This window comes from Athene noctua, chromosome 1 (assembly GCF_965140245.1).
Source record: "Athene noctua chromosome 1, bAthNoc1.hap1.1, whole genome shotgun sequence".
NCBI classification, from domain to species: domain Eukaryota; kingdom Metazoa; phylum Chordata; class Aves; order Strigiformes; family Strigidae; genus Athene; species Athene noctua.
In genome coordinates this window covers 144,142,752-144,168,770 of record NC_134037.1, presented here as the reverse complement: position 1 = coordinate 144,168,770, position 26,019 = coordinate 144,142,752, and the positions used below count along the sequence as shown (strand labels likewise).

Below are 26,019 nucleotides of genomic sequence, written 5' to 3'. Positions count from 1 at the left end.
AGTAATCAAATCATAAGCCTGCTACTGTGCCATCCAGCCTAGGAAAACAATGGGATGAATTCTTTTAGAAAGCGATAGTGTTGATGCAATTTATTAAAAGTGCTGTAATACATTAGAGTTGGCTACTGCACAACACATTGATTAGAGAACTAAACTGATTCCAAAGCAACATGACACATTGAAGAGATTAAAGCTGGCTAACTAGTACGTCCTATAATATGACTGTAATTGAAAAATCATTCATGATCGTGTATATTTTCATTCAGTTTGTACAAGGCTGTGTTCCTAGGCCTGAACTATTTAAGATGTGATTAGCAGTCACAAAAAAAGTTCATACTCCCAGGAAGATCTCAGCTCATGCATGCCACAATGAGCAAACAACAAAGATAAAGACGATTCCTTGAAAGCAGGCAAAAATATGTCTCATTGCAGACAAAGTCTAGCCACGAATGAAGTAAATTCAGTAACACGAATGAAGTAAATTCAGTAACACGAATGAAGTAAATTCAGTAACACGAATGAAGTAAATTACTCCAGTAACAAGAGAACTGAAAATTAGAGCCTTTACAGTAATTACCTCAGAAGGATTATCTGTTTAGCTCACCAGAACCAGAAGTTAAGAAATGGCAAGCACATGCAGCTACAAAACAAAGAACTGAAGGAACTTGAGTTCCTTCTGATGAACGGAGCCATATTAAAGCCTGGCAGCTAGAAATGTGATGTAGAAGTGGCAGGTTTTCAGCAGCAAAGGTACTACCACTAGAACACTTCACCTACTGCTTCTGATGGATTTTGTCCTCTTATTTTTCTTGGGAATGCAATATTGGAACTAATGACTAAACCCACAAATCTCTTCAGTAAGTAGAGATGAAGCTTGAAGACATGAAGTAGGATTTAATGCCTGTAAGCGCCGTGGCTCATCTTATGCTTTCAGATAATGACAATATTACCTTATAAACTTTGTAAATCTATAAACAAATGCTGCCAACAACAAAACTGACATTATCTCACTACCCACGTTTAGATCCATGGTAGCTTGATAGCTTTCAATGTCTTCCAACTGGAACAGAGAGGGAGAAATAAAACTTGTCCTGCTACAGAGCAACCCTTAACCTTTGTTAGATTCTGTCTGGCAACTCACTCCTTGGAGTCTGGTATTTCAGTCATCCCAAAGCACTATCTTTCAAAGTATGCTGGATCAGTTCCCATCAGACAAAGCTATCCAGCGATCAGAATAACTGGGAAGTCCAAGCTCCATTGCCCAGGTCTGCCACTGTGCAATAACAGACCTTTCATAACTAAGTTTAAAAAAAAAAATCAGTACATTTTCCAAATCTGTAAAATGCTTTACAGCACCTGCCTTCACAAGTAAACTTCTGAGGCCCTGCATATAAAGCCTATGTCGTGACGGCACATTTTCTAGAGTTGCAGAGAGGATGCTAAGGTTCCATACAAGCTCAGTGCAAGTACTGGGCCTTTTTCAGGGAGCTGCAAGGCCAGCTAAGTGCTCTGCAGACCCTTGGTTTTATTCATGGACTTGCTTTGTGATAAGATATGTGGAGATGTTCTACACAAGAAAACTAGTCAGAGAAGTCAAAAAAGAGGTATAGGAATATTGCCATCTTTTTAATTGTGCAAACTGGGTGGCAGATATCAGAACAGGGAACAACATTAATTTGAAAAATTCTAACTTCCCCTTTATTATGAAATCTAAAATCTAGAGAGCCTCAAAGAGAAAAAGTGCTAACTGAAGCAAGTATCTCATCTTTCACCTGCAAAAGGGTTTCTTTGCCAGCTCTGAAGATGCTAAGCCCCAACAAAGTGCATAGTTTGAACACCTCAAATTTGAGATTAAAAGCAAATTAAGCCAGGAACAAAGGACCTTCCTATTTGTGGGACAGAACAGAAAGCACTGACACTGCAGTCTGCAAAACAAGGCAGCTCCTAAGGCTGCCACAAAATAATAAGTGTTTCTGGGATTCATAAGTCATTGACCACTTTGCAGGCAAAAACAGTTACCACTTACCACTGGAAACCAACTCCTGTAGATATAATTGCCAGCATTCCTGATATTCAAGATGACCTTGGAGGTAAATTGTGTATTTTAAGTCTCAAGATCTTTTAAGTCTTGTGCTGGATTGACAGACTCCTTGAAAGGAAGCCAACACATTTCATCATACCGATTCTTTATCTGTCCCCAACACAAACAATACCTTCTGAGAACTACCTTGGTCTGAAAATTATGCACTGCAATACACATTAGAACAGAAAAGAAGTAACAACTTAATTTCACTGAAACCTAGGTCAAAACAGACAGCAAGATTTATAAACAAACAAACAAAACAGAACAAATCTCCTAACTAAATAAATGCTTCTTTTTACGATTAGGGATTTAGCTTTGCTGTCAGAGGCTTTTTCAAGAGTTACTGTCCTAAGGACTAGCATGCTCTGGCATACTTTCTGCCAGCAAACCACATTCGATACAGAAGCAAAGCAAAGGATTCTCATAAGGCCCAGACCTGTTCCCAGGCAGCCCATGTCCTTCAGGAATTGCTTTTCCAGGATCAAAGTCTGGGCAGGCCATTGACATCACTCCAACCCTTTAGTGTGCTACTGTCCAGCATACCTTTGCTGCAGATATGAGCACCTGCTTCCACCCCAACCGGCAGCCGTGACCTTCTCGTGTTGCCATGTGGGAGGCAAATGGACAATATGGTGCAGGTCAAAAGGCCCCCAAAGAACATAACCTTTCACGTGCCAGCCTAAAAACATTTTAAATTTGTATTTTAGTCTCAGAACCAAGTGACTGGAAGTTTTAGCAGCTGTCATTTGGTTTTCATGCCGAATATAAACGCAGAGCTAGCTGAAGCTCCTTGCCAACCACAAAACAAGACACTGTAGCAGGATGAGAACGTGTCTATCCCTTCTCATCCACTAGCAGATCACAAGCTACAATTACTGTGTCATACGGAGGATGCCCATTTCTCTTTAATGGAACAGAAGCACTGGACCATATAACATACATATGCAGGACTTGAAAGAGAAATACAAGGTCAAGCCTGCAACTAGACTGCAATAGATCCTATCATTTAGATTTATGCAGACCATGGCCAGGGCTGTAACTAATATTCTTCTATTCTAGGCAAATATATATTGAAGTGAGATGAGGTCCTACAGTCACAAAGTAAATCTGAGCTACATAAACTGATCTATGAGCAGTAAATCTGTGACAAAAGTAAATCTTTTGTCCATCTCTGTCTCTTCTTCCCAACCGTTAGAGTAATCTCTTGCCCTAGTAAACACCTGCAGGAGAAAAGCAACATGCACAGTGGCATTAAAAACACAAATATAGCAAGCTGCCTGCTATTAAACAGAAGAGCCAAGTTCCCTCTGCCTTCCCTGTCCCTGCTGGGCTTGAGAACAAGGGCAGAAGGGTGAGAGCGTGCAGTGATTGTTGGCATTTCTGTACGTATACTTAACACAGTTGTTGAATTTTCACCAAGCTTTAGTAAAATTCTGCATTCTCACACAGCTGACTGAATTTGTACATCAGTGCAAAGCACAGACCACTTATCTTAAGAGACAGGTGAAACACATAATCCTCTTCTATTTCCAGGGAAGCCTTTAACATAATTTTTTTAGCCTTGTTTTTAAAATAAAAAATAATCTGAGAGGGTAAGGTAGGCCTCCCTATGACAGCACAACTTAAAAATCAAACTAGTTCAAATCTCATTTTTCCCCAGGACACAATTTTCCTCCCATTTCCCCCGCCCCAGAGGAGAGGATAGGGAACAAGGAGAAATGACAAGCACAGACCTGATTTAGCAACTCTGACTAGCATAGGTTCAAAAAAATGTTGTAACTCTGTACTGCAGTATGACCAGAGCATTGGAAACATGTGAGCAGCTGCAGACACATAGCTGGATGAAAGTTTCTCTCTAAGCACGTTTTAATTTGCTATGAAAAGTATGGTACCCCATAAATCTCTTAGCCCCACTGAATAACAGCATGTCCAAGAGAGCACATAATCAAAATTAACATACAAATGAAACAGCAGGAGGCAGTTCTTCTAAGGCCTATCCAGCTAGGGGGGTTTTTGTGAACACTGCTTTGTTTGTGTTTAGTGTTGACGGAAGAGAAAATAAATCAGCTAAACTGAATTTACATGAAACACTTAAATACCATTTAACACCAAAAAAAAAAAAAAAAAGCGCTGAAGTGTGTAATACAGAGGCAAACAACAGAAGAGACAGAACAAGTAGGATACTTGTTAAGATAAAAATTCATGTATATAAAACTGCATTAGTACAGCTCAATATACAGAGAATAAGAGCGCTTGGTTATTAGGAAACAAGTTGAATAAGCTTTAGAGAGCTTTCACCACATACTGGTCTATTACAAAATTTAATCCCAAACACAGGAAGGCATGTCTCACCATCGTCTCCCTTTTTAGAAAGCAGAATTGTTTATTTCCAAGTTAAGTCTCAAGTAGTTTGATTTTGCAATAGATCTGAAACAAAAATGTTGGTAAGGACTAGGGACAGTTGAGGTCAGCTGGTAATGCTTTTGTTTCTTTTTAAGGAAAACTGTTACCTGCTTCTTCGGTACTATATGCTAATCAAGCTTCCTGCCTAGCTATAACGGCTTTTTGTTATTTACTCAGGAAACTTGAGTGACTGTAACTAACTCCTCAGCCAGAGTTAATGTTATGTAGTTTAACCATTACATATAAGATAAATACCTCGAGGTGTTTATTCAGCTAGGGTTGTTTGATCAAAATCAACAACACAAGGAGCTGAGTTGCTCAGTTAGTGTCCAGAGCACTCTCGTATTGTGACAGCAGCGTCAGCCCAACGAGTCCGTACCATACTCAGTGACAGATGAGCCCAGAAGTCATTTTCAGAGTTGTCAGAAGTGAAAGATACAGAACGCTAACAACTTAAGCTAAGAGTGCTACTGAAAATAATTGAGCGTAGATTAAGGTATTCAAAGAAAACTAACGGCCCCAGGCAGAATAAGAGTTGGTAAGTCTGAAAGCATAAGAAACTGATCATTTTGTGTGAATCAAGCTTATTGTTGAGGAAACCTATGTTACATGTTCACAAAAGATACTTTCTATTTGGCGGGAAATTAGAAATCTGTATTTAAAAAAAAAAAAAAAAAACAAACCACACAAAACAGAACATAGGAATTCATTACAAAGGATTTTGAAAATTTGCACCATGCAGACCTTTCCAAAGGTTAGTTAGGAAAGGTAACCTTTTCCAAAGGTTACCTTAGTTTAATACAGTATTTCTAGAGGAAGGAAATACTTGTTTTTAAACATGACTAATACTGAAAATAATTCACTTTGTAGACATCTACTGGCAAAGATGAAAGAGATGCCACCAGCATTAACTCAGGGGACAAAATGTAGTACCAAATAAAATCGGAATGACACCATAATATGTGAATATTACATTATGCAAGATTGTCAAAGCCTCCTGGTAGGTCAAGAGCTAGTCACAGGTAGGATGTAAATCTCCCTGGTTATCATCTATCCCTTCTTCCAGGAATATGAACATGCCAAATTGACAGTAATCAAAATTCTGGCAATTTCCAGCATGAACACAAGGAAAATGTCTGTCTGCATAAAGTCTACCTGAAAGTCACCTCTTTGTATTTAAGGAATATAAACTGAATTTAGAAAATGGTAAATGAACAGAAAGAAGGGCACTAGCATTCTCTGCATCTCAGCACACTACCTAGAATACTGTCTCTATGACGGAAGTCTCATCTCTGACTTTGCATTTGCGCTGTATGTAGCAAATTTTGGGTGTATCTATAATGTAAATGCTACCACTTATCTCCATTTAGCAAGCAGAGAAAGAAAACAGAGAGAACTAGAAAAAGACTGGCCTGCAAAAAAAACCCCTCCCTAGGATTAAGTTTCAGTAATGCTGTGATTTGAGAACTTATGCTGCAGCTTTGTATCCTCAACAATTATTTCAATCCTGTTATGCTGCCTTCTCCCACCTAATGTTATTACAGCAGAATAATGGGGAAAAAACTCAATACCAAACAAAAAAAACCCAAACCAAAACAAAACCCCTGAAAACTACTCGCACATCTGCTCCCCTCAACATTTGTTTTCAACTGTTTTGCTCTAAGGCATTGTAACAAAAAGACCTTAGCCATAAAATCAATTATTTAATAAAGGCTAAGGTGAAGCTTTGAAAGACTACAATGCAATTCTTTCAAGAGAAATATGCAGCTACAGTTTATAAAGAAATAGAATGACTTTTTCCTGCATGAATTATTAAAAGCTAAATTGAATGTTTATAGGTATAACTCCCAATTTTAAAAAAAGCTCAAAAATTTTCAGCTACTGAAATAACTTTAATATGTGTGAACAAAAAGTACATCTATCACAACTGGTAACTTTGGGTCTTAATAAAAATTAATTACTTTGGAATTACTGCACTCCACTTTTTTCAACTTTTTCTTCCATTAACAGACAACGCAATCTAAGAGATGTGACAAAATTGGATTAAAAAAAGTCATAGTAAGCCAAGAGCAGAAAGTTATGAAGTAACTTAATTTTGATTTGACTATGTCTTTAAAATTCACATAAATCTACTTTTCAGTTTTTATCAGATGCAAGTCACATGAATACATGTAAAGCCAACAACTGTTTAACAATATATAAACCTGAACATAGCCCAACCTTCAGGAATGGAATGGCCAAGCAATTTGCCGAAATTATCTGAACTAATTGCTCTCAAAAGTAAAAAACACATTCAAAAGGTCTTAAAAGTAAATTTCATATTCTTACAAACAGAAAAAAGTCTACTCCAGAAACAGAAATACTTGGAAACAAGAATTCATGGAATGCTGCAATTCCTCAAACAAGTATCCTGAGCTAGGTTAATTGAATTAAGGAACTGGTACACTTGAATTACAAGGTTTGCATCTAAACTAGAGGCATCTTTTTTACTCTCATACCAGAACTCAAACTTTTTACATCACAGTTTCTTGGGTTTTGCAGTACTGAAGCCTAAATAAGAAGGTAATAATATTTCACAGGAACTCATCAGAAATCTAGGGCTTTTTGTTTTATTGTTGGGGTTGGTTGTTTTAGTTGTTTGGGTTTTTTGCTAAATAAAAAACATTACCTCAACGAAGCTCTATACAACATACTTCTACTTACAATGTACTTCTACTGACAATACTAACACTGAAAACAACAAACTCTCGAGAAATCTCTTTCCCCCAGGAGCTTTAGTCTTTTAAGGTAGCAATAGTGATGCCATTTGCTACTTAAAATACTAAAGCCAGAAACAACTATATACTTCTGACTGATGCTTCATATTAAGGCCAGCCTGAACTAATTATAGCCTCTCACCTAAGTAAGTTCCTCTCAAGTTATGAATGGTACCATATTTCTGGACAAAAACCCAGGTAATAGTCACATTTGCAATTAAATCTATTTACTATTAAATTCTAAGGATTTACATTACAAGAATTATCCAACTATCAAGTTTCAGTTACAGGTTTTCAGACTTGCCAATTGTGCACCTCAAATTCCTAACTCTGGGAGACACTATTTCTAATAACCTACAGTTCTCAAGTCATAAAAAAGAGGCAGTAATGCCCTATGGTCCTGCACCCCCCCACTTTAAAGAGGTCACTATAAAAGAGTCCCTGTTTCAGTTCAGTTTCAGTTTCCACCAAGATTATATATTGCTCCCTTAATAGTAGACCCACAAATCAATTATTACAAAAAAAGAGCCTAGAAAAGAGGACATAAACCCCACTGATCCTCCACCTGCACTTTGAGGCCCTGTGTTGTCAGAAGTTAACTTCTTCCTTATGTAGTACCCCAAGCACACCATCAGGGTGTGCCTTCCACTTTTCAATTTTAAAAGTACTGAAGGACAATACGATAATTTATCTGAAATCTGTTTATTGTGCTTTCTGTTATTCACTATTTCTAATAACAATAACTTTAGTGAACACTTAAGTTGTATTTTGTCTTGCACAAATGGTTCCAGACATAAGATACAAGAATGTTACAGCAAAAGGACAATAACAAAAAGGTGTCAAAGTCACGGGAAACTGAAGTTTTACCATACAGGCCAATAGTAACAAAAATGAATCAACATTTTGGTACAAAAGTGTAGGAAGCTTGCGAAAAAAGGTTTTAAGTGGTGAAGGAGAGGTTCTAAATACAACAGCAGCACTCCTCCACATTTTGGACTGTCTGTGCAAATGCAGCATTAATAAAATACCTGTCTTTACGAAACAGAGGTAAGGAAACAGCAGGTAAAGCTCAGTTCCTACTGTGATAGTCACAGGCCTGGCATCAACTTGTTAAGGACAGGGTTTCTGCTACTCATGGAAAAAGAGTCAGGTGTAGAGTCCATGCACATACACTACTCTGCAGTTCATGCTAGTGTTGCCAGCTTGTCAATTAAATCATCAACGGTATTCACAAGAAGTTTTGTATCCTCCTTCTCACTCATCCGATGTTGGCCAGTTTTGCGGAGGATAACATCCACATCTTTGCTCAAAACACGATCAGCAACTTGCATAGAGATCTGCCAAGGGACATCACCATCTTCCATGCCATGAATGAGTCGTATGGGACATGTTATCGGAATAGGACTATTTAGCAAACAGTGATTTTCTGCTTCTCTGATAAAGTCATATTTCAAGGAGTAATACCCTTCCTCATTGTGCTTTGTTGGAAATTTCCATTCACCTTTTTCTTCTATTTCTTTTTGTGCCTATAAAAAAGAGAGCAAAGAATAGACAAGACAGATGTTATGAGTTATTTAGTGTCTCAACTTATTTCTGCTCTAAATGCAACAAAACTTCCCCAGGCATAAAATTTCATTTTGTTCATTTTTATTAGCAGAGAAGGTATATTCCTGATTGCTTCCAGCATCCGAGAAGGCAAACCCCCTAGCATGTCACAAAAGCTACTCTGCACATCTCTCCTGAAAATTAATCTAGTTAGGATTCACCAATGAAATTAAGTTTCTCAGCCAGAATCTATCAGAAATAAAAAGATGTATAGCCACCATGAACCATGGTCTCTTTGGCTCCAATCAGTTCACTGAACTTTAAACAAAGAACATCCTAGGAAAAATGGAATTGCCAGCGATCAGTCTTTTCAAGTCTTTGCCACAATAGCTGCGTCTAAATACTGTATTTCCAGAATCTCACCTTAGTTTTAAGTAGTAATAATGACACTACGAAGTGCCTTGCAAAAGAAAAGAACCCACCACGGAAATATTTTAATTATTCTAAAGTATGAGTTATTTAATGCTATATTTATTTGTCACATTATAACACCTGATTTACTTTCCTGAAGACTGGACATCATCATCAAGGAAGCAACTCAGAGACATCCCACTATCTAAATCTTACAGTCTTTACAAACATGCTAATCTGAAGAATTCCCTTTCTACACACACAACCTGTGTCAGACTCATCTCATCCCATGTCATCTCAATTACTTTAGCAGCTACTTCTCCATCCTTGAAAGCACAAGGATCCAATTTGAATGCAAATATAAGACATTCAATATTGAAATCTAATGGACTGCTAAACAGCAGGGATCTGACTTCACATCCTATATGCCACAGTAATAATAAAAACACATTCTAGGTAGTGCTTACACTAGCTTCATACTAAAAGCACAGAATTTGCAGACTTTCAGATTAATGTAAATTTTCAGCTTACCTCCACCACATACACAGAAAACTTACTGGAAGACTTTCAGGAAAAGTACAGTCTGAACAACAGAACTTCTTAAATGCTTGATAGATTTTTAGATTGCACAAAAGCCAACCATCATATTTACCTCGATGGGAAGCTTCTTAAAAGTTGTCACAAGATGGTCTGCTGCTACAGCTACTCCAACTAAAGCAGCTACTTTATCTGGGCGTGCTATTGCAGCATGAAGCATCAGCCATCCACCCAAGCTAGAGCCCACCAGAATCTGAAAAAGAGAGAAAAGGAGATATTATTTTACAGGAAACAGCTAATAATTTTTTTCTTCTTTCACAAAGTATCAGTGTTCATTTTGTTTAACTACTTAAACCTTGGGCATAATCCTGCTGTCCTTACCCAGGCAGAACTGCTGTCACCTCCAGTGGAAATTTTGCCTGAGTAAGCACCACAGGATCTGGTATTTTATTATTCTTTTTGTTTGGCATGGCTGGTTATTGCTGTCTGAGACTGAAACACTGTAAACAAAATGAGAGTGGAAACAATTCAGTATCACATGCATACTTTGTTTCCTTCTTAAAATAAATGCACATGGTAAAGGTTCAGCACATTGAAAGAGGTCAACAAAATCAAATCATAATCCAAAACCGTTTTAAACACAATACTAGGTATTTTGAGGTTGCAGGAGATTTCAGGTTTCTCACAGTCATTTCTAAAGTAACTGAAGAAGTCAAATGCTGTTTCTTCTGATTTTTTGTTAAAGCTATTTTATCATACAGAGTAGCTTATATAGTAAAATTCTTGCAAATTATTTAATTAATGCATCAGCATGGGACAGTGACATACTTTTTCATGCAGAGGGCTGTGCCACTCTGGACAATTTCCTGTCCCCTATCAGGTGGAAATTCCACCATGAGGCTTCCTCAGACTCCCTGGGATGACAGCCCCGCTCTGAGCAGAAGGCTGCAATAAACAACCTCCAGAAGGTCCTGCCAACCCACGTTTCCATGATTTTGTCATCTACCTGCTTGCAAAAGAGGTCTTACAAATATGACCTCCCAAATGACTGAGCTTGAAAAAGGGCAGGTGTCAGATGTTAAATAGAAGCTACTGTTGACCAGAGCTACTATGGCATATTTTTGATCAATGTTCTACCTTGAGGACAAAAAGCATTCTATATTTAAAAATAAAATACAACCTGTGGTCCATCTGTAAGTTCATCCAGTATAGACAAAACATCTTTTCTCCACTTCCCAATTGTACACTCCTCAAGTTTACCATCTGAACTTCCACATCCCGTATAATCAAATCTGAAAAAATAACCATCAGATTGAAAGTCACAGTACTGTCTATAGTAACATAGAAGCTAACTAAACAGTACCATTTAAACAAATCAAGCAGGGGACAAGATAACGCACTGAATATTTTCTTACTTGTATCACTAACAACCAGAAATCGCATGAAATGAGGTTTAGACAAAACACAAGCAATTAAGTGATACAGGGTTCTCTTATTGTTTAATGTAAGAATATGCAAATTTACCAGAATACTTCCCAGAAAAAAAGATTTCCCGGACAAGAAACCTAAAATACTTCAGTTTAGAAGGTATTTTAAAATGTACAAGATCTCTTTCAAACGCTATCCCCAAATACGAGGACTTGTGAAACTCAGCATTCACCCTAGTCTGTCAAAGGAGAGTATCACCAAGCATGTGCATGTTCTTCTAAAATCACAGACAACATTGGGAAACTTAAGATTTGGCAGTTAAGAAGCATGCTTACAGTGGTAACTTAAAAAAATCAGAACTCTGGGTCCTTTATTTTTCATTTCTGTGCCTACAGCCTTAATGTAACACATAGCACTGGCTAGAACACAGAAATTGATCAGAGAATTTTCTGAATTACTGTCAGAACTCCTTCTTCTGATTTACCTCAGTCTCGCTACAGACAGAAATCCTACGTTTGAAACGGCAGACACTTCTTAGCTTGTGTCCAGCACAGCATGCATTCCAATCCAAATGCCAAAGTCTACATTTTTTTGAAAACCCCTTCCCCCAACGCATGATACTAGTTTCATTTTCACAAGAACAATACTCTGAACATACCTGATGAAAGCATGACCTAGAGAGTTGCAGAAATCTTCAAGGGCAGTTGCCTTCTGACCATTCATATTTGAATTCAAGCCTGGAAGGAAAATAACCCCTGGATTCCTGCCTTTTAGTCTATGATAAGCAAGATTTGGTCGATCTGGTCGAGTAAGGAAGCTGACCGATGATTTCAGTCTGCAAACTAATAAAAAGAGTTATTTTGTACAATCACCATGGTAATCTTGGCAGAAATACTAATATTTTTATAAAACTAGGATTCAGGAAATATGGGCATATTATGTGAAAATAAGGTACTTTGGTTCAAGAAAAAAAAAAAAAGTATCTACTATATTCTTTCATGACTAACTAGTATTGATCAACTTGAAAGGGAAAACCGATTGTGATTCATTCTCAAATCATTAAATGCCAACCATGTAAGTTCACTCACCATCAGCAAAGTGGCTGACTGAAGCCAAATGCTAAGATTTCCTATACTTCATTTGTCCTCATGTTTTATACCATCTTGAATATATTTACTCATTTCACATGAACTGGTAAGATTTTTCATCTGCTTAGTTTAACTTTTAATTTTTCCTTCTTGTTTCTTCCAGACTGAATTCCAAATATAATTTGGGGACTGAAGTACTCTGTGCAATCATAAGTATACAAACACACGAGGTGACAAATTTTTGATGACAGTTAAAGCTGAAGGACAAAAGTGCATCTGCATCAAAACCCAGATCCACAAAGGTGCAGATGGGGTGAAGCAGACGTAGTGGGGAAGTTAAAAAGTGGGAACTGGGAAAGAATCTAGTGACTAACTTTTTCAACATGATGAACATAAGTCAACATTAGTATTGTTTAAAACCAAATTAAATATATAACATCTAGCCTTTTTCATCATATCAGCAGCTATTTCTGCTTAAATTAAAGATTATTGCCAGGAACACTGAAAAAAAGGCTTATTTTATCATTACGCCATCTTAACATCAGCCTTTTTCTCAGATATGAAGCACAGAAGGTAAAAAACAAAATAAAGCTACATGTTCTGTAAATACAGACCAATACATGAAACACAGCCCATAATAAGAAACAGAGTTGACCGCTGTAGAGCAATGATTTTCTTATGCATCTCCAAAAGAGGCACAGATATCCCATTACAGGGTTGGTGTATTCCTGCTGGAGTAGTCATGGTATTCCAGTACTCAGATTGTTCTCTTTATCCAGAATTAAATATCACTTTCCAAACCTAAGTATTTTGCAAATATTAAAAAAATTAAAGATCATTTAGCACAACTTCTGTCAAACTGATCTGCAACATAACACATTGAAGAAAAGTTTTCCTATCAGCATAAACTTAAAGTTATCTTGTTTTCAGTTCAAGATAACAAACCAGACACATTTGGAAAGCAAGCACTAGGTTGGACTCTGTTATTCACATTACCAACCATCAAAAAAATTGGTTTCAAACAAGGAAAAAAGATTAACAAAGGAAATGCTAACCAATTAATAACTATGATGAATCTCACAGCTGCTACAGTAATTTAAGTTTAGCAGTCTGCTGTACCTCTGCTGTGGGGGAGAGCAAGTGATTTGCAGAGGGGTGTTATGGAGACTCAATCCACTCTATTATCCCACAGAGCAAGATAATATGTTAAACTGAAAGCTTGGTCAAGGCTTCTAAGACTTTGATACTCTCATTTCTTAGATTAGAAGAAGACTGGTCCTTCAACACTGTGAATCAATAGTGGGGTAGAAAAACTATGCAACCCCAAACACATCAGGGCTTCCTAGTGGTAAAGTAACTGGATAAATACTGCAAAACCAGGCCATGACAGTATTACACCACTTCACTGTTCTGCAGCTTTGAGTTTGTTTTTTTCACTATCAGAGAGATTACAGTCAAGGGGTTTAGGGGGCTTTGTTTGTTTTTAAACTTGCATGTGCATGAGTAAATGTGGCTGCATATCAGATGCAGGATGCAGCCATTATTCAACGCTTTCCTACAATCTAATAGAAATTATACCCTTTGAACCATAGATTAAAACCAATAAATCTTTCCTGAAACAAAGGGACAGTTCTTCATCCTACTGATGCATCAATTATTATAAAGTGTAATAAATGCCAACAGTAAAGGTGTATTTATTCATTCATGCTGTGGCTTTTGGTCTCTGTGTGTTTCTATCAGTAATCCAGTCCGTTCTTCACCTGCCAGTAACAAAGGAAATACTCCTAATTCTTTTCCTATCAAGTTTATCACTTCTTGATGTATTTTTCTCCCCCTTGGTGGCCTTGATGACCTTCGCTTAAGTCACTGGTTTTCCATCCTGCAGCACTCTAGGGGTGCCCTCTTAACTCTTTTGACAATTGGGCAGGCTTTAAACTGCAGCTACAAGACACAATCGCTGCCTAAGCTAGTCCACAAATAATATTCCACATTTAACAAGTTACTGCAGGTGCACCAGCAGCACTCTTAACCTTAGTAGCACAAAACCCTAAAGCAACCACCCCAGCCAATCCAAAAGCACAGTTCTCTGAATTAGTGCTCTCAGACTTTCCTTTAGACAGACAAAAACATCAATAACTGAACAGCTACCCAGTAATTTCTCCTCCTGTTTTCAGTGACAGATCTTGGCAAGAGCAGGGAAGCACTTCTGAAGGGTGCAAGGTGGTACTAGTATCTATAAAAGCAAGCTACAGACACAGGAGCTACCTCCAGGAAGACCACAGGCCCCCTCCCTGATGCTATGGAACTCTCTGCATATCAGAACCACTGTGCAATTTTAGTTGTGTGATGAACAACAGAAACTGTGACTGAGCCCAGCACTGTCAAAGCCAAAGAAATCCTCCCAACAACCTTGGAAATGCTCCAGCACTGTGACCTACCCACTGACAGCAGCAGCAGAGGATTAATGCAGCTGTGGGAGAGAACGGCCTCAACATTGTCCACACCTCGTTTCCTGCAGTCGCCTATGCTACAGGAGGAAGGCGGCCACCAGTAGGACCTGTTGCTTAGCCCACTCTCAGGGCACCCAACGGCACACTCAGTAACCAGCTATTCTGATCAGGCTATCACTCTTAACACACAGAAAGACAGAAAAACCACCAACAAAACCCCCCACTGTATTCATGTTCTTACGCAGATACAAAACGTGCAGCCTTACTAGCAAGTAAGCTTTACTCTCTTCTACACCAAGCAACCTCAGTTGAGGTTCATTACCTCAACAAGACCAGTCAAGATCTGTCAAATTTAAGGCAATGAATAAATTCAAGTCAGACAAGCATCGAGTCCGGAACAGCAAGATGGGGCACTACGTGTTTGGGCAGAGGATCACTGCTGAGCACTCAAAAGTGGATGCCCAGCCCAAGCTTTTCAAGCGGCCGGTGGAGGCTCACGCGTAGGCACGCTTCACACCCCGGGAAGCGAAGCGGCCCGTTCCTCCTTTTCTCAGCTCCTCGGAAAACAGCAACAGGAGCTCACACTGAAGTAAACACGCGTGGATAAGCAGCTGCTCCGCAGACACGCTCAAGTTGGGGCTGTACCGGCCCCCCCTCTGCACCCACACAGACTCGTCCCCCCGCAGGCTCGGCACGGGAGGAAAAGCCTGACACAAACCGCGTCCTCCGGAGCGGAGCGGAGCGGCGGTAACACCCCCACCCCGGGTAGGCGCCCTAGCCCTTCCCGGTGGGGGCAGCGCTGAAGCGGCGGGAGGGTGTCACCTCCAGCTGCCCGCCCCGCGCTCTGCCGACAGAAAACACCCGCCGGCCGTTACACCCGCCACGGACACTATATCGTCTCCCCTCCGGCGGACGGACGGACTGACACCCCCTTCTCCCCGGGCTCCCAAGCCGGCGGCGGGAGGAGCGGCGCCGGAGTGCCACCAGGAGTGCCCCGGGGCCCATCCCTTACCCGGGAGCCCCAGGGCCGCCATCAGCGGCGACAGCAACACCCCCGTGGCCGCGGCGCGATGGCGCCCGCCGCCGCCGCCCCGCACCAGCCCCCGCAGGGTGCCCGCCGCCGCCATGGCCCCGCCGCGCGCCGCACGCGCGCCAACGGTGGGGCGGGGGCCGCGCGCATGCGCCGCACGACCTCCCGCCCGCGCGGGCGGGGCGGGGGCGCGCATGCGCACTAGCGGGTGCCAGCGGCTGCCGGGCGTGGGGCGGGTGTGGGTCTGAGGGGTTAGTTGTGAAGGAGAAAACAAAATTTTGCCCATAAAGACACTTAACGAGCACCCCTCGGTGCGTTCTGGAAGGAGGACCCTCCTTGAGGGGCTCTCTCTACAAGACAAGGCCGTAAGACCCTGGCTGGAAAGTTCCGTCCTTGAAGTTGCCTGTATACATAGAGACATTTTATAACGTACATATATCAAATGCAATGCACATAGTTGACTGGTCCTTACAGCCAGACAGAAGGGACACTTAAAAACCTGCCGCCCCTCCCCTGATCACCTCTGTTATCCGGAACAAGAGGCCTTGTTCAGAGTTGCTTACATTCTGTGTGCTTGCTATCCATGAGAAACAATGGGAAACTATAGGCTGCACAACTGTTTATCATCGCACATTGTAGGCCACACAAATGTTTCTCACCGCACCCAAGGACACATACTAAATATTACTGTCCATACAGATGTTTCTCAGCAAATCCAAGGGCGGGTTGGACGCATCAGCTAGGTCAGCCTGTTCTTCAAACCACTAACAATAATTCGTAAGAAACTTCTAATCAGGAGCTACCGTTCTTGAAAAAAAAAGAAACATCCTGGAACATGGAAGCTTGTTAAAATTGTTTAATGTACATCAGCTTAATTAAGAGATTAGAGTGCTTCACCCTCACCCTTTGAGGCTGCACAGAAAATTAAAAACCCACCGTAACCTTAAATTGGAGGAAGAGTGTTACTAACCAATGATGGATTGAAGGGCTAAGGCTTGGACAACAGGCCCAAGCCAGAGTTGACCTACAGATGAATCCTGTATATTTTATAACTGATAACCATAGTGCTAACAGGTATTTTACTAAGTTATTACAAACCACCTATTCTGATGTAAATGTGGAGGTATTGAAGCCTGAGCAACAGGCCATGAGACAAAGCTGCTAACTCAGTATGTGATCATTAGTGAAATATGTATGGAAGATGTAGCTATCTTAAATTTATCTTTTCCGTCCTTTTTGTGTGGATAACAGAGTCATGGAGACAGTTGTCTGTCACTGAGGCCTAATCTGAGACTTTGCACATAATCCAATTAGAGAAGCAGAGGAACTCCCTTAGCTTCCCCCTTGAGCCTTGGCCAGCCTCTGAGGGAATCTAATGTGAGATTGAAACCAGATATTTTCACTTAAAACAAAGGTGCCAGCTATTCTGGTTTGAGTATATTAGGCTGGACCCTCTTGCGGTGACTTTGGATGCCTCACCTACAGATGGATGCATCACATGGGACTTTGCACTTGCCGGGACAGGCTCTTCAAATCCTTGCTGGAACTGGGGCTCCCTGGTGTCTGCCGATCTGGATGATGGAAACATATGCAAGTGGTGATGGATCTTTCTTAATCACTAGTCCCTATCTCAAGTAGTAATGATTTGATGCATTACCCTGTATTTTCCTATTTGTTTAAGTGCACTTAAACACTGTATTATTGTTATATTATTTAGTTACTTCTAGTAAAATACACCTGCTCTTTTCACTCTGGTGTCTGAGTTTAATTGGTATCCCTAATCAGAAAAACTATTTATTAGAGACAATAAATAATTAACCAATAATCATTATAGTAGATAAGTAATCATGTAGTTTGAAGCGTATAAATACTCTAAAGTTATTTTGTGCAGAGTTTTGAATTGTGGATGCTTTCCACCTAGCACCCTGCACAGAATAAAGCCGTACTGCCTCTCTGAACTAATCTTGGGAGAGTATTTCAGGTAACATCTTCATTGGCATCAGGGCTCAGCCTTTTCCTGGCCTGCAAGGCATCTGAACCAACCCATACCTCCTTACCCATCTCAGCCTCATTTTTATGGGCATAGCAGCCAAAACAAGGTCTTTAAGCGCCCGTACCTTTTACACCCAGGCTACGGCAGTCATCCAGAAAGGAAGAAAACAAGGCTAGGGAAAGTCAGTGCCTGCAAAGGTAAGGCTGTTTTCCCAGGCAAGTGCTAGACCATCCTGTCAGCAGCTGTCGGTCAAGGGACACAGCAGCTGAGGTTTTTGAGACACAGCCTATGTGGGTTAGCAAGTGCCCAAGATCCTTCAGGGTAGGTGGGTACTTGACTCCCACAGGGTTAATTGTGGAGGGCTTGCAGGCTGATCATAAAAGATAGTGCCTACCACCATGCTTTGCTTGCCTTGTCTTGATGTCCACCACTACAAAACGCACCACACTCTGTGGTGATGATAGCAAACTTAGTAAAAAAAAAAAAATCATAAAACCACATGGCTTATACAATGAGCTAATGCTTCCTGCAATTAAAGTCATGCCTAAGTCAAATATAAAATGAGAAAGTTATTATGTACATGCAATAAATAGACTACATTCCTAATTTTACTGCCATTTGAAAGATTATTTTCCATAGCTCTTTTATGGTCAAGCATATGGAATGGTTAGATCAAGTATTACTAAGAAATAAAAAATTGCTTGCACAACTGGATATGACTATTTAAAAGGTAACTAGAAATGTCTCAAGATAAAGCAGCAAATGAATATTTAAAACAAGTGTATTTTTAAAAATGTTTATTGAAATGCCTTCATCGCATCATGCAGGATACAAAAATCATTATTAGAAAACCTTTATAACCATACTTAGGAGTAAAATCAAGATACAACATCAGGGAAAAATAATAATTATATAAACCAAAGCAATTTATTTCTGATAGTGTTTTAAATCATTAGATTACAAGCTGTGATCTGCACAGATGATAACAATTATCTTGCAATAACAGTCCTTTCTTTCATGATTCAAGATGAAACTAATGTTCGTCATGCTAGAGCAACCATATCACCTGTGTATACCACAAAAAATTCAACCTGTTCATTACAGATACAGGGTTTAAAAAGTATAACAAAAATATTCTGCCAGCATACTTCTATTCATTCCATCAAAAGCCATTAACTTTTCATCAAGAAAAAAAAAAGGCTAATGTGCTTTCTTCTATTACACAAACCACATAGCGCATAAGTTTTAATTACTGAAATAGAACCTCTTTAAAGTCATATTATAAGAGACTTTCTTGAAGTTCAATTAAATAATTTATGTTTTTGCAATATTACTCAAGGAATTAGAAGTGATTTTAAAATGGGAGACCCCTGTACCCTCAGGTTTTTTGTTGTTTTAGGTATCGCAGTCTCTGCTGCTTGAAATTTTCAGCGTTTTTTATTCATACACTGCTTAGCGGAAACTCTTAGAACTTGCTTCTCTTTTTATTCTATTTAACAGCATTATTCTGTGCAGATACATATTTTGAAAAAGCTCTCCAGGGCTGAAAATCTGACTTTAAAGATTCTAGATAGGTAGAGGTTTTGATGCTTGGCTTCAAGGGGACCAATGTTTGAGAGGTTTCAGTAGAGCATTCACTTGACACAGAGTAAGGTTAGAACCACGCTGGGACCTTACTACATAAAAGAAAATTGTTGTAGGCTCTACAATCAGCTCATTTTATTCAATAGAGAAGATTAAAAACACCCTCCTTATGAGGAAGTTACTACGCGTGTCTCTGTTTCATGTCCTTGTGGAAAAAATGCATCTTTATAAAGCTATTCTTCTGGATTTCTGTTGAGCTCCATAGATGCAGACTTTAAACATGCAGTTGAGTCACTGAGTGTCTGAACACACAGAATATCCTAATAATTTAATTACAATAAAAGTCATTAAGAGTTTTGGCACTGTCCCCCCCTTAGAGAAAGTTAGGTACAGCTAACAATATGAAAACAGTATGATAAGGGAATCGTGTAACTCTTTGGCTCTGTTGTAATATTTAACTACTAAGGCAAGAACTCTGTGTACCTTAGGGCTGCTTTTTTGTTTACATTTTTATAAAATACTTGACTAAAAGTTTTAAAAAGTCACCTAATCATCTATAAATGTCAAATGCTGCATATTAAAATATATGCTTGTTACACCTTTTTGTTCCATTACTAGAATTTTTGCATACTGATGAGAACACACACATTTGTAAACTGTTTAGTATGAGTTTATGAAGACATTCTCTATATAAGAGAATTTGTAGAAAATTATCATTAAATCAAGATGCTGTAATTAAAATTGCCTGATTACCCATTTTGGAGGACTACAGTTCTCTCAATAGCTTTAGCTCTTTCATTCCTATAAAGATCAACTAAAACAAGTAACAACCCCCCCCCCCCTTTTCAATGCATTTGTAAGCGCCTCTCATTCTGAGGTTTTGGGTGCACATCATAAGGAGGACATTTCAGAGTATTCACTGGCTTTTCGAGGTTTTACTACATATGGCTAACTTCATATGTTACGTTATTGCAGTATGCCCTATTGCCCCTTCTGTTACAACATGAAGTGGGTGTAGCCTTCTGCGCCTGTAACAATAACATCCATCCATATCCTCATGGCTTCTGGCGAAGGAGCAACCATATAGTATATCCGGTCATGTGTCTTAACACTGAAAGTGAGCAATGGGTTGGGACTCTAAAATAAAACAGAAAGGAGGACATCAAAAGAATTACAAAGCCATTTAATGGTACCAGAAGTGAAATTAGTTACAGGGAGATTTATGATAGGGTCAAGGAGAAAGATAAAATGCAAAATGCTGTACCCACTGCATCCTACATTGCAGCACTGGAAGCAGAGATGTGTTTAAAGGGTTTGTATCCACCATAAACACTTACATACAACATGTTTCCACTAGACTATTACTCAGTAGTACAGGGCTCCAAACTGTTGTTTCATGCCCGAATAACTAACTCCCCCGCTTCATCCAGTGATCAAAACCACCTCCATGTGCCAAGGATATATTTGGCTTGTTCACAGCTCATTTCAATTGCAGATGAGAGACAGGGGATGCCATGAGCTGCCAGCACCAGTTAAGTCCCTCTCCACAACAGACACCATTAAGCCATCTCTTGATTTGCCAAAGCCACTGATTCCAGTGCTCCTGTCACTGGACTAAGGAATTCCTCGCAGCAAATCCCAGTTGGCAGGTAGACACTCCTATCTCTGCTTTCATCAGTATAAAAAAAAACCAACAGTGCTAATCACTGATCAGGCTTCATCTTCCTTTTCCTCCACTCTGCTGGGTTTTTTTGTTGTTTCTTTTTTTCTGAATAATGTCAGCTCTCCCTCTGACTTTACAGGAGCTACAATACTTCAGGTACTGCAGTATGATACTCAGTTAAGACAACAATAACAAAGTTTACCTTATATGCGTTCTTTAGATGATCATAATAAACTTCTTCAATAGCTTGAAAATATATTACACCTTTTAATTTAGTTTCATGTTTGTCTAAAATGAAAAAAAGAGAATTGAGAACTGAACAGTACCTCAAGAAGCAAAAGCTTAATGTGCATTTACATATATGTTCAGCTGATAAGTAACTGGACCAACACTTCTGCTTGTGAAATCCCACAGAAATCTGCAACCTTTCTTACTAGTTAGTTGGTTTTGTTGAGAGATGCATTTCCTAGTTTAATATGTTTTCTTTTCCACCTGGTTTCCAAGGAAATAATGCTTTTAGAGTTTCCTCATCTATTTGCAAGTTACTGAAGTGTCTAGACATTATGGCCAGTATTAGCCAGCAGAAGGACAGATGTCTCCAGGATACATCCAATCTTCCAATTCCACGAGAGCCAGCCAGACTTCACATAGCTTGCAGGCTAAGACCTACAGCTTGCCTTCAAAGGAAAACTGTTATGATAAGCAAATTTGAAATACAGTCTGATAACAAAAGCTTTACATTAGAACATCATTTATGCTTGTACTTAGTAAAAAAATGCTTCTTCCCATTTATAATAATCTCCCTCAGTCTCAAGCTAATATTTATTATTTAAATGGGAGGTTAGCGGATTGTAGACAAGTTGCTATGAGCTCTGACACATGAAAAGTTTACAGGAGATTAAAAGTTTCTGTGCACCAGCTGCATCATCATAGCTGTCTTTTTGCACTCTCCTACTCCTGACACCCAAAGTAAAAGCCACATTAATTAGACACAGTTTGCCCCTGTTGCAAAAGGAAACTCCCCATTTGCTTCAGAGCGCCTGCGGTGAGAACACCTGAATGGATAGGTACTCCAGGGAGGCTGCTAACAAGGAGTAGGTTGTTATCCAGCGGTACTGTGTTTCTGGTACCAACACCCCACTGCAGCAAAGCTGAAATACAGGGTAGACATCTTCTCACTTAAGTTTTGATATCGACAACAGAGACAGAGCTGACAATCTCCCTGTGAAGTCAATGGAAACAAGCAGACACTTGCAGGGGGTCAATAAACTACTTTAGACATCTTACAATATTGCTTTTTGTCACAGCATTAACTAGTGAATCATGAAGGCAAGGATACAGACGGTGAACTTAACATCCTAACAGTCACAACTATAATGTTTCATGAGAAACAGGAACAGGGCAGATAAGCATCTACAGTACCCTTCCTGCAATGGAAGATAAATTGTTAATCTCAGAGGGTGACACTGAAGGGCAAACTTCCCTCCACTCTCAGTACTTTTACATTAGGGGAACATAATGCCTTCTGACCCCAAGTCAGTAACACCTTAACACTGAACAGTCATGCAGAACACATCTTTATCAGTCCCTTGAGAGATTCTGCTGTCATTTTGAACACTCATGAAACTCAGCTTACATCCTGTTGGTAGCTGCAGGCAGTTTCAAAAGTTTCATGTGATGGCAAAAAGAAATCCCAAAGACCAAACGATTTAGCACTGGGAATCTTCCTGCCAGCCCCCAGGCGATCCATAAAACTACTGAGGTGTAAGATTATGACGTTATAGAGCAGTATACTGCCTGTGCTGTACAAGCAAACAGTGATCCACTCCTCTTTCAAATCCCACCTGGGGTCTTGGTTACATGAGCATTTCAGGTACCCACAAGCTCCCAACACAACAGTCTTTGTAGTGTTCCCTGTATGCTTCAGGTCAGAAAGTGCAGATGCTTCAGCTGCTGCACTAAATTGTCAGACTTTAGGGTAAATTCTTTGTTCAGTACGCTTGCAGAACTAAAACAATATACAAGCATATTCACTTAGTGTTCAGTTACTCTGAATTTAGTGTAAATATTTATTTTGGAAGTCTACTACATATTTAAAAATCTAGATGGAGCCTCATTCATACGAGCAGCTGCACTATTGTGCAGCTGGTACGTAATTCTCATGAAACTGTGTTTGTTGGCTGGAGTCCTTGAGACATTATGAAAAATTTATTTGGTAATTGAAATTGCATTATGGCAACTGTACTGCACTCAAAACTGAAACTGTTAACTATTAACACAGCTACTAAAAAAAAAAAATTGTAAAAATCAGTACCAGATGGGAACACTACTGTATGTTACAGGCCTTGCTAACCAATAAACCAGATGTTAAGAACAAAATTTTAAAAAGTTTGTCATGTTCTTCATAGTATTACTGCAAACAAGTAAGAAATATTCAGTGTATATGTAATTAATGAATATAATGAATTCAAAAGTGTGTTTTGAAGATGATGGACTGAGCAATGCATGAACCCTACCATCAATTTTAAGTTCCTTATGAGTTGCTGGAAAGCAATAATGTCATAAGAGGAAATGGAACTGTTTGGGTGGGTTTTTGTACTCGATGTTTTCTTCTGCTTCTTGGCAATGACCATCTTATATATGCCCCTGTCTGGCCTCTCCTAACAATAAATATTCAGAACACAAAGTCATTTTTCTGGCTTCCTCTGAAACTTCAGAGTCAAACCCTGTGTGGATTTGCATAGCAATCAGACATATATGTTCTTGAATTCAAAATTTCTGGGTTTACCCCAAGATAACAAATTAACGTAATGCTCATAATGGCTCCAGATACTGTATAACACCACTTAAGTGTACAGACACCTCTTCAGAGTTGCATGTCGTTCATTTGAAATTCCTTAGACTCTCAAAATATGGTAAACTCGCAGAGTCTACTCCTGTATATTTAATTTCCTGAAAGACTTTTCACCACATCAAGCAACAATACTGCAGAAGCATTCTATTTAATTTTCATGGTATGTGTAATAAATTATATTCTTGTATGAAGGGTACAAGAAATCATTCTGTCATTGGGGAAAGTATATAATATTTTAAAATAAATTATGTGGAGCCATTATTCTGTGTACTAGGAACCTGATGAACTTCCATTTTTTCCTCTTGCCCATCCACATCTCTCACTTTGTTATGCTCATTTTTGCCTTACCTGGCATTAGGATTGAACAGTATAGGGAAGGGATTGCACAAGTGCTAAGTTACATGTAAAACACCTGACAAAATGGAAACGTAAGTTTTGTTCAGGACTCCCTACATGTTCATAACTCAGCTGAGGTTGATAGGAAAATAGAGGGACAGGTGTGCCCCTACTAATCCTGCAACCTACCTGCATAATAAGTAAAAGTTCTCTTGTTTCTGTCAAAAACAAACCATCGTTTTTTCCATGTTTTAATTTTTCCTCCCATTTTAATCAGAAAGCCTCGGCAGGTCTTCTCCGTGAGGGAGACATGGTAACATGTCTCTATGTTGTGACCAGCTGTTTCGATGTGACTTCGTAGGTCAAAGTCTTCCTTTCTAATGGGCAGATAGCGAGTCAAGGGACGGGCCTACAGTAAAGAAAAGAAAATTGTATTATTTTTAACAAAAGCCTTACCTTCTTCACTCCTTCTGCTGCAAGGATGTAAGTGCGAACTGCCCATAGAATCTACGAATGAACGTAAGAGAAATAAAGAGCTTTTGCTGCAGCCCTAATCTTCTTTAAAAGAAAAATCCTTAAAATTTGTAACTTTACAGTGTTGAATAACTTTATAAAAGCCAGATCAGAGCATAGGAGTTTCTTGAAATGTTCAGTTGATAAGCTGGTAAAACAGGGGCCAAAGCACAGAAAAGTTGTTTTAAAATTAAAACATTAATTAAATGTAAAAGGTGTGTTGCTGCTTCAGATGAAGGGTAAGAACTTAATTTGCATGCTGTTAAGATAACCCTTTATTTCTCTGGGCTAGATACTCACTACACATATCTCACTCATTAATATTTTATTGCTACAGGTATTTTCATGCAAAGTGTAATATAAATAATAATATGCTATTACAGGAAAAATTAATAATGAGAGTGAACTGTAATCACCAGTTAGTTTCACAGAGACTGCTGTGAACAAAATAGAATTATTTTCTTCTGAACAAATTAAATGTGGTATCTAGTTGACAGTCAGCAATAGGGCACAGAAAGCTGAAGTGCACCCCTCTGCAAGAGACAGCAAAGCAGCACAGGAAACGGTGCCTCATTCCTGACTGCAGTTCAAGACTCTGCATCAAGTCTGGATAGTATCAGTGGGGAGAACAAGCAGGAGGAGGTAGTGATTTGGGATCTTGCCAGATGCAGGAACATGCCAGTTTTCTGTGCCTGAAGGATCTATGAACACACTGCCACCCCCCCACCCCCCTTTTAAACACAGAAGGCAAGTCTCCCATGGCTCCTGTTGCAGGCAAGGCAGACAGAGGCTACATCACAGGGCGACTCAGAACAGAAGCAGAGTTTAGGTGCTTTGAATGACCCATCAAAGGAGCGTCTCCCTCTCTTTCTCCCCCCTGACTCCAGAGAAGTCACTGACCTGGAGAATCTAATCTGCCCCTGCTCCATGCCTAAAGTTAGCCTGCTAAATCCGAGTGTGAGTCACAAATCAGAGCGACCTTCCCTCATCCCATTTTCAAGAGCCACTTGGCACAATGGGAGCTGTGTTGCCCGCAAGAACTCTTAGAGCCCTTCTAAAATTATGCAGTCCCGTATGATACAGGCTGGCACCAGCAAGTGCAAAGGTGGAGTTCCTTCCCCTAGTTTACGTTTCTAAGTGCCAGGAAGTGCTGAAAAAAAAAAAATAAAAATTGGGTCTCACTGTACAAAGGAAAGAAAAAAGTTAACAAAAACATCAGTTATTTTTGACAGATGTGCTTTGTCTTCCTGCCAATTCAGTCTTCAGCCTCTCTGTCAAGTCTGCCAATTAGCAGTAACTGATAGGCCATTCTATTACAACACATACACGCTACAATTTGGAACAG

The 26,019-nt window shown here is 39.5% G+C and overlaps 2 protein-coding genes across 7 annotated transcripts in view; both read right to left on the bottom strand.

Annotated features, from left to right (window-relative positions):
* Positions 1-7,928: 7,928 nt before the first annotated feature.
* On the bottom strand, positions 7,929-15,845 carry ABHD10 (abhydrolase domain containing 10, depalmitoylase). The gene is made up of 5 exons (XM_074928426.1): positions 15,714-15,845; positions 11,822-12,005; positions 10,916-11,027; positions 9,851-9,988; positions 7,929-8,768 (listed from the first exon to the last, which is right to left on the bottom strand). The coding sequence occupies exons 1-5, from the start codon at positions 15,826-15,828 to the stop codon at positions 8,427-8,429; spliced, it is 891 nt and encodes a 296-aa protein (XP_074784527.1). The 5' UTR covers positions 15,829-15,845; the 3' UTR covers positions 7,929-8,426.
* Positions 15,846-18,519: 2,674 nt separating this feature from the next.
* Positions 18,520-26,019, bottom strand: part of PHLDB2 (pleckstrin homology like domain family B member 2) — a 59,441-nt gene continuing 51,941 nt past the window's right edge. For all 6 annotated transcript variants that reach the window (XM_074898937.1, XM_074898966.1, XM_074898957.1 and 3 more), the window contains 3 exons: positions 24,351-24,570; positions 21,174-21,259; positions 18,520-20,445 (listed from right to left, as the gene is read on the bottom strand). In XM_074898937.1, coding sequence (XP_074755038.1) covers positions 20,305-20,445; positions 21,174-21,259; positions 24,351-24,570 — 447 coding nt within the window. In that variant the 3' untranslated portion in view covers positions 18,520-20,304. The remainder of the gene's footprint in view (positions 20,446-21,173; positions 21,260-24,350; positions 24,571-26,019) is intronic.

Bases quoted from the DNA above. Each gene is read 5' to 3' on its own strand.
- ABHD10 (XM_074928426.1), bottom strand. From the start codon at position 15,828: ATGGCGGCGGCGGGCACCCTGCGGGGGCTGGTGCGGGGCGGCGGCGGC. The intron at 9,989-10,915 runs GTTGTATTTTAT...TCTCTTTTTCAG, and splicing joins AACTTACAGATGGACCACAG to ATTCTGGTGGGCTCTAGCTT. The intron at 8,769-9,850 runs GTAAATATGATG...TCTTTTTTATAG, and splicing joins TTAAGAAGCTTCCCATCGAG to GCACAAAAAGAAATAGAAGA.